At 48.0% G+C, this 9,140-nt stretch overlaps 1 protein-coding gene across 3 annotated transcripts; it reads right to left on the reverse strand.

Moving 5' to 3' along the window:
• Positions 1-446: 446 nt before the first annotated feature.
• Positions 447-7,839, reverse strand: UNC119B (unc-119 lipid binding chaperone B). Of its 3 annotated transcripts, XM_035098075.2 has the most exons (6): positions 7,611-7,699; positions 6,393-6,546; positions 5,083-5,196; positions 4,032-4,140; positions 1,735-1,907; positions 447-578 (listed from the first exon to the last, which is right to left on the reverse strand). In XM_035098075.2, the coding sequence occupies exons 2-6, from the start codon at positions 6,460-6,462 to the stop codon at positions 466-468; spliced, it is 579 nt and encodes a 192-aa protein (XP_034953966.2). In that variant the 5' UTR covers positions 6,463-6,546; positions 7,611-7,699; the 3' UTR covers positions 447-465. The 3 variants fall into 3 exon arrangements, with proteins under 3 accessions (XP_034953966.2, XP_034953964.1, XP_034953965.2); XM_035098073.2 differs by lacking the exon at positions 6,393-6,546 and having other exon boundaries at positions 7,611-7,839; XM_035098074.2 differs by lacking the exon at positions 7,611-7,699 and having other exon boundaries at positions 6,393-7,575.
• Positions 7,840-9,140: the final 1,301 nt, after the last annotated feature.

Raw genomic sequence — 9,140 nt, forward strand, 5'->3', positions numbered from 1 at the left:
AGGGAATCACCAGCCCTGCCACACTCCTCCAAAGGGGGGGAACCTGCTATCTACGTTTCATGGGCTACTTGGAAGAGGCAACAGCTTTGTGTCGGAGGACCCCATGCCCACCGGAAAGGGGAAGAACATACAAGAAATACAGGCTAAGTGCGCCAAACTACAAGAACTGCTACATCAGTTTAACATTTAACAGACAGTCCGGCCTGTAACCTGACCCAGGTGTCACAGGGGACCGAGCAGAGGACCAGAAAGGAACAAGGCTGGAAAGGGTTGGGGTTTGCCAGGGGAGCCTCCTTTACTGTCACCAGTTGCCACCTCAGCCCCTTTAACATCACATCTTGAGCCTCACAGAGCTTTCCGCAAAAGGCCTCGGAGTCCAGGGCAGCTTCCCTGCTCTCCTCCAATGTGACCAGGATGGCTGGCGGTAGTGCAAAGTCCAATGGAGGGGGGGTGCAGCAGCGGGGGCTATTGCCCTCCATTGTAGGCATAGTCAGCCTTATTGTGCATAATCAGCTTGTTGTCCACAAAGTAGAAGCTGTCCGAGCGGGTCTCGTAGGGGTTCTCGACCATCAGACGGACTGTGTGGGGCAAAAGAGAGGGAGGGCGAGAAAGAGGAAGAGACACAGAGACAGGCCAGTTAGCCTCAACCACAGAACATAGCATGTAAGGAGATCCCTATATGTAACAACTCCCCTGTTAACCACTTATTAAAAAATTGAGACATGCTACATGAGATCACTTATTTTACCTGCAAGAGCAATTGAACCAGTGAATGGATAGCAAATATTTATTTATTGACTTTATATCCTGCACCCACCTCTAAGGAGGCCAGGGTGGCAAACACATCAATAAGAATCCAATTAAAATTTCCAAAAAGAGAGAGTTCTAAATAGCTCAGCTGGTTAGAGCATGGTGCTGATAATGCCAAGGTTGCAGGTCTGATCCTTGTATGGGGCAGCTGCATATTCCTGTATTGCAGGGGGTTGGACTAGATGTTCCTCAGGGTCCCTTCCAACACAACAATTCTAGGTTGCTATGACCTTCTAAAACATTTTTTTAACACCCAGAGCTTGTACCGGAACAGAGAAGTCAACCAATTCAGTGCTTCTGCATAACCACATTCTTCCCCTGAATGAGGACTCTTTTGAAGAGAGCGAGCTGCGCTTACTCAAACTGAAATTAGCAGCACTGCAATATTCTCCACTTTTCTTTTTAGGCTGCGGCAGCCACAATTCTAAAAGGCATGGTATTTGAAATATATCAAGTTCACACTAAATATTTCTGTGTGGGGTTCTGTTTGGCCCTACCTTCTTACTTGTGAAAAACAGCTTAAGCAGCTAGCTGGAAGAGGTTAGGTCAGGTTGTACATGGGGCAACCTTTGAAGGCTGTGCAAAGTTAGTGCAGAATACAGTGGTTGAGTTACTAACCAGGACTGACCACTGAACAGCTATTGCTGGTGCTACAAGAACTCCACTGGCTACCAACCGGCTTCTGAGTACAACTCAGTTTGAGAGGTTTAAAGCAATGCATGGCATTTGGTAGTTGGTACTGAAGCAAAGTCTACTGTATCCTCTTCAGCCTCATGCCCTCCAATTTTGGACTTCAACCCCCATCACCCCCACTCTGCAGCCTGCAGTGGCTGGGGCAGATGGGATTTATAGTCCAAAATGACTTGGAGGACACCAGGCTGGTCTTGAGCCAGCTCTGGGTCACACAAGAGGTACTGCACTTACTGAGGTCCTCTGAAAGTTGTGGGAACTCGTAGATGTGCTCACAAGTGTTCCTGCTGCTGGGGATGCAGAAGCCAAAATCAAAGTCAAAATTCTTGAGAAGGCGGTCTCTGAAGTAATGCCTCTCGATCATACGGAAGTTCGACACAGGCTTGTCTCCTACTGTGAACTCCACGCTGCAGAGGCAGGAGGGGCAAGAGAACAACAACCAGTTAAGGTGGTCAAGATGGTCTCCTGACTAGAAGCCAAAACTCGGTTTCTGCAAGGACCCAGCCCTGGAGGCAATGCTGCCTGTGATGGGCACAGACAGAGCTGCAACTAACCTGCAGGAGCAAAACACGGGGCTGCCCACAAGCATTTGTTCCTAAAGATACTAGCTTTCATTTCCTAAACAGAATAATAGAATCAAAAGTTCCTAGTCCCTATGACTGTGAAGGCATGTTTGAAAAATGAAGCAGAGCTTAATGACACCTCAGCAACTGACAACTATTTGCAGCAAACAAGTCTAGGGCAGTTTGCAGCATAACAACCTGTATTGTTTATTTTATGTTGGTGACATTCTTTTATTTTGGAAAGCTGCTGCTTTGTACATAAGCACCTTAGCTCAACTGAAGGGACACTCTGACATGAAGGATCTTGGTGAGAGAACCAACTATCTTTCTCTAGAAATAGATCAGGAAGGTAATTTTTTGGTACACCATTCACAGAAAATTGCTGATGTGTTAACCAAACTGAACTTGGTTGATGCAAATCCTGTAGATACACCAATGGTAACAGGTTTTCAGGTGGAAGATACCGATGAAGCATTTTGATACTACACTGTACAGAAGTGTTCTAGGCAAACTAAACCTCATTGCCAGATGTTCAAGACCTGATATTGCAGTCAGCACTAATCTGCTGAGCAGACACGCTAACAATCCTACAGTTAAGGATTGGAAAGCACTGAAGCGCATGGCACGTTACCTGAAAGGTACGATGCACTACAGACTGAGATACACTGATCAAATATCTGGAGGTCTTGAAATATTTGCAGAGATGCAAGTTTTGGAAGTGATACCACAGATGGTAAAAGCACATCTGGGGTTTGCTACATGTACAAGAAGCAAACAACAGTGAGCCTGCGTTCTTGTGAAGCTGAACTCAATGCTTTGTCATATTCACTTTGTGAATGGTTGTTGCAATTGTGTAAAGACATGAGAATTCATGTAGAGTGTCCTATACAGGTGTATCAGGACAGCAAAGCATGTCTGAGAGTTGTAAGCAAAGCACAAAGCACTTGCAGTTAAAATTACGACGTGCAAGGGAATGTGTTCAGAATGGACTTGTAACGGTGTCCTATACACCAAGAACTGAGATTCCTGCAGATTTGTTGTCCAAGGTCATTCCCAGGGAACGACACTGTACCTATGTACAGAAGCTGGGGCTGTACTAACACACTGCCCAATGATATATATAGAAAGGGGGAGGATGTTAGGTTTCTATTCCTCTCACTGTGCAGGTCACATGCCTGTGTTATGCATACCAGCAAAGACTGTTGGAATCACGGGAGCGGATGTTTGCTGTATTCTGTTTCCGTTTGTTTTTTCTTTTCGGACTTAGCGAGAAGAGACATGCTTTTCTTTTGTTCTGCCTTATGCTTAATAAAGTAGCTTTTAGTACACAACCTCAGCCTGACTCCGTCTGCGTTTTATCTCTGCTGGACTCTGAATATGTGCTCAGTGTCTCCAAGACGTGAGTCGTAATAAATCGTCGGGAAGGGCTGTCGGACCCCCCTAGGGCTGCACGGCCAACGCTGATGGGAGAGACGGGCTGGATTCGTTCCTGCATTGTGCCTGTGGATCGTTCCTGCCCCCGGCTGACCCGACACCTTGCTCCTATCCATAACTAGCCAAATAAATTGTGCAAAATAATGAAGATGGCTGGGTTGTGACAAGGAAGTGAAATCAAGCATGTTTTTACAATTTGCACACTGCAACTTCTCGTGTTGCAGAGATATCGGGTTGTACCCAGCGTTGGTTTTCCTCCGTGTAGACCCAATGAAATTAATGAACCAGACTTAATGTAAGTCCTTTAATGGGCCTACCGAGTAGGACTTAGCCGTATACAACCCATTCCTTTTTTAAATTATTTTTTTATTATGAATCACAGATTACACTGAGCCTCAGGCATAGCCGCTTCTTCAATATATATTATTTGTGAGCTGATGAACCTGCTTCATACAATCTCAGAATCATTTGACTGCAACCACAGGGTTAGCACGGTAGCCCCCTTTCCCCATCACCCCACAAACTCCTACTCACGTTGCACCAACTGTCCGGAGGCGCAGGAAGGCAGGCGTGAACTGATAGCGGACAAAGCGCCCTGCGCTGGTGTCCACCTCCCCGACGTCGCCATCATCATCCTCTTGCTCTGCAAGAAGCGACATTTAAGAAGCGAGTCATCCGTGAGATATCATGCACACCTTCTGCTGGCACTCCCTCAGCAGATTCTCCCATCAGGCCACTCATAATTTATGGCCTGCCACCCAAGCTCATCTTTGAGCCTTGTGGCAGCACCTTGCTACTCCCAGAACTGCACCAAAGACTTTTGATGCAGAGCCCCCAACATCAGTTGAACAGGTTTAATTTACCCAGGTTGGTGACATTTTGCATGCTGAATCAATCACATTATGGTGTCTTTGTTCGTTTTTGCTGCGCTACGGTCACTACTGGTGTTAATGTTTTGTGCGTTATTGATTGTAACAGGAATTGTTTGCATTTTAGTATTCTTTATGTATTTTAAACCACTCTGGAAGTCATGGAGATAAGATGGTCTATAAATGAAATTAATAATAACAATGACAGTGATAATCAGCTCTCTATCTGCTGGCGACGTGCTAAGCTGGTGACTGAGTCATGTTACAGACAGATTTAGTCCAGCTGGGCTGAACTGCAGGGTGGGCAAGGCTGGTGGGGTTTAGATACAACAGTATCAGGGCCCTATTGTGCCGTATACTGCATGCAAGAGAAAATGTAATGAAGCCTTTCCCCAACCTGGTGCCCGCCAGATGCTTTGGACTACAACTTCCACCAGCTTGTCTATATTAGTGGTGAGCAATATATCACGCAGAGTAGCTTATATAAAAGTTATTAAGTTGCCTTCCTAATCCCTGTGGAAAATTTGCAAACTTCTCCTTTAAAATATTTGTTGGGAACTTGAATGTCAGAAGGGGGGAGGGAAGGAGAAAAAGAGGCAGAATTGCAGAAATCATTCAATTCTTTAGAAGAAACTATTTAGATTCTGAAATTCCAGCAATTTCTAGATGTACAAGCTCTCACTTTCTCTATTTTTTCTTCTTCACGGCCCACTTACCTAAAGCTGAAGGTTTGGCAATTTCAAATAGTACCGTCCCTGTCTCCAGGTCCCTGATCTTGAACTTGGTGAAATCAATATTGTAAAAGTTGTCCTCTGGTCGGCAGAGATAGTCTAGGAGACAAAGGAAAAGGAAGCCTGAGAAGTCCCTTGTGGGGGATTACCATTTGGGAAAGACAAGACAGGTAAAGGGATCTCGGGCTTCAGGGCTGGGAAGAGCCATTGCAGCCCAAAGCCTTGGGAGGACTACTGCCAATCTGATGGGTCAGTCCTGCTAGAAATAAAGCTTCACGCATACATAAACCCAAGGACCTCATTTTTATATACAGGCAGTCGCCATTTTAGGTGAGTCCAACTGACGCATGATCGCTGACATGCAGGTCCTTTTGGACCCGCAAGAAGGCAGAACAGGATTGGGGCGCACTTAAATGTGCTCCATCGACGAGTGTGGGGCCAGGAATGGAACACCTGCATGAAATGGTTGCTGCCTGTATATAAAAGAAAGGCGAGCAGATATTGCGGCAACACTGCAAATAAGCCCACAAATGTTACTAGCCTACTCCTTGCCCACCCCACCCCCCAAGTACTAGCTTCCTATAAAGCATGCACAAAAACACAGGCTTCTAGCCACTTGACAAGCTAGTACTGCCTTTCCTTGCCCAGGCTTACTGAAGAAGGAAGGATAGAGCAAGCTGTCAGTGTGCACAATAATGAGTTAGATGGACCAATTGTCTGACCGAGGAGCTTCCAATGTCCCTTCTCCACCAGCCCTCTGTCTTATCATACTGGATGTGGAGAAAAGTGTAAGACACAGAGAGCCAGTGTGTGGTGTTGTGGTTAGGGTGTTGGACTAGGATCTGGGAGACCAGGATTCAAATCCCCACTCAGCCGTGAAGCTCACCTTTGGCCAATAACTCACTCTCAGCCTAACCTACCTCTAGGATTGTTGCGAGGATAAAATGTCACCTTGAGCTCCTTGAAGGAAAGGTGGGGCATAAATGCAATAAATAAATAAAAGAAAGGACTCAGAGGAGGAATGGGCTGGTCATTGGCCTGCAGGGAATTCCTGGTATGGAGTGGAATCCATTGAATGCATTACACCAACACAAGGATTTATGTTTACACCACAGACTTCCCTCTCCATCTCCCTATGCTTTCACTATATCTGCTCTGAAGGAACAGATTTAGGGGGTGTGCCAGGGGGGTGGCGCGGAGGAGACAAGCAGGGAAGTTCTGATGCACAAGTGGGAATTCTTGCACTGACAGAACACATTGCTTAGTGTTACACTGGAACACCCTATGGTTATTACATGAGTTAAATACAAGCCTGGGCAACCCTTTATTTCCACGATTGTAGGCAGACTGCAGAGAGAAAGTCATTCTAAGCCAGAAAGGACAGACGGCAGAAAGAAAAGTAATTCAGAATTATGACTGCAGTGAAGACTTTCAGGTGTGCTCAGAGTTCTGAAAGTAGAAAAGCATAGGGAAGCTATTACCATCTTGTTAATTGAAAGTACTGTATTAAGTAAGAGGGAGTAAAGAGACTGCTCAGAATGAGCTATTCAAAGGGGGGGGGGAGAATGGAATTGCTCTTCAGAGTACCCCTGATACACTAATATGCGGCAGGGTGGTGCTAGGGTGCTTTGGGGCTCCCAGATTTTTGCATCCTTGGTGGAGTTATTCTGACAGAAAAAGGGACTAGCTAGTTGCTAAGTAAGCAGAGAGGTTGTGCACATGAAGTGAGGGGCAGCAGCAACACATAAAGCTGATACTGGTGTACTCAGGTTTTCCCAGTTTCAGGGGTACCAGGAGTGAGAAGTTATCCATATCAATTCTTTAAATGAATGAATGAATCTTTATTTGAGTCAGCCTTACAGCCAGGGCTAGACAAAGCCCTTAGTAGTTAAATACAGTATATATATTCTGAGTTTCCCTTAGTTGCAAATAGGGGGATAGATGTTTTGGCTCTTCAGCAGGTGAAACAAGAAAGCAGGGTGCATGCTCTCTGTCTCCCACAAATTTCCTGCGCTCAGGGACGGGACGGAAATGGAAACCTAATAGATACTGTACTTTGGGGCCCACGTTTATGGGTCTAGCCGGTGGGGCCATTAAAGGGATGTTTCTTCCGAGCAAAATGCTAACGGGCGTGTAAAGAGAGAATGCGTTCCGCCGCTCCCAATTTCCTGCGCCCTGATTGGAAAAAGAACATGCCTACTTGGAGCAAAAACATAATCGATGTTGGGGTGCCCAGGAGAGTCCATAAAAGGGGCAACCTTCAGAGGCAACAGAAGATTTTGGGGGAGCCCTCCCCTCCCAATTCCCCTGGCCTACGGGTGCCCACCTAAGTGGGTGCCCACCTAAGTGAATTCACGAACTGAGGTGGGGCGGGGGCTCTGGGGAGTCGATACCGGGGCGCAGAGCGGGCTTGGCACAATGTCGGGGTTCGCTCCCTCCTCAGCGCCCGGGGGGCTCCTTCTTCCTCCTCCTCCTCCTCCTCGCCCCTCTCCGGGGGCGCCCCTGCTACTCACTCTCAGTGACGCGGCTGAGCCCCAGGACGTGCTCGGGCCGGACCGCGTCCAGCGCCAGCAGCTCCGCCTCGGTGCGGGGCAAGACGGCGGCCCTCAGCGGAGCCACGACCGCGGGCGACGCGTCTCCGGAGCCTCTCCGGCCTCGCAGGCGGCTCAGCGCCCCGCCGGACCCCGACGCCACCCTGGGCTTCGAGCCGCTCATCGCCCCGTCGGGCCCGCCGCCGCCGCCGCCGCCGCCGCCGCCGCCAAGATGGCTACCACCTCCGCCGCCGCTGCCGCCGCCTCCTTTCGTAGCTATGGGAGCGAGCGGGCGTGGCCAGGATGACCCCTGACGGAAGTCGAGGAAGGCGGAGCCAAAGGAGGCACGTTGGTGGGAGGTAGGGATGGGGGGGGCGAAGAACGCCGCGCGCACGCGCACTCTGGAAGGAAGCTCCTCCTCCGACCTCGGCGGGGCTGCTGCGGTTTTGGAAGGGAGTCGTGGTGGTGCAAAGCGGTTTGGGGCGCATCTGGACAGGGCAGGCAAATCTCCGTAAGACGGATTTTAGGCAGAGAAACCGAAACGTTGCAGGAATCTCCTCCTCCGCAGCTGAATGCTTCATAGGGAAACATAGCCGCGCGTAGAGGACAGTCCTCTGTTCTGAAAGGCTGCCGGGTCCTTTCCAGAAAAAGGCGGACCAGAAAGGGGCCTTGGAACTACCCATTCAGTTGCTATTAATTAAATTAATTAGTTTGACTTTTTATTATATTTTTATCTGTGCTGGAAGGCGCCCAGAGTGGCAGGAGAAACCCAGCCTGATGGGCGGAGTATAAATAATACAACTATTACCATCATCATAATCATCTTTTTTTTCTTTTGCTATGGCAAGACGGATTAGGTGTCTTCCCCACTAGGATGAGATCTATTTCATTGTTTGTGAGTCATTGCTTCTATGTTCGCGTCCATACATGCAAATCAGCACGTGCAAACTTTATGCACATTTTTGTGTCCTTTTCCGCCGGCTACTCTGCCTGGCAAGGCAATGCGGCACAGCTCTGTCAGACAAGGCAAACTCGGGCCAGGCAGGCTGCTTCTGGGCCACTAGCAAGAACCGACGACAGTCATCTACGGCAGCAGCAAATTTCTCTTCTCCATGTGGTATTACGGCTGAAGTAACAAAACTCTGCACACTATACCAGCACAGGCTTTCAGTCACTGCGGACTGGGCACTCACCTCTCACCCTCCTTACGACATGGCAGCCAGGGGCGGTTTTGGTGTTGTTTTCTTTAAAAAAAAGAATAAATGTTTCACCGTCCGTCTTTTGCTTTTTCTCTTCTTAAAAAATGAAGCTAGAAATAAAATTAAGGTGCAGGTGAAGCCCACTTTGAATCAGCCTCTATTATGTGAATATTCCACTCTAGTGCATAACACAATAAATATTTTCTGAAGAGGGGATGATGAATCACAGATTGATCATGCCCAGGGCCTTGCCACAAGACAGGAGACTTGGACAAGGCCCAGCCACTGGGCTAATTCAAGATTTAAGGGACAG

Source organism: Zootoca vivipara, chromosome 17 (genome assembly GCF_963506605.1).
Source record: "Zootoca vivipara chromosome 17, rZooViv1.1, whole genome shotgun sequence".
NCBI classification, from domain to species: domain Eukaryota; kingdom Metazoa; phylum Chordata; class Lepidosauria; order Squamata; family Lacertidae; genus Zootoca; species Zootoca vivipara.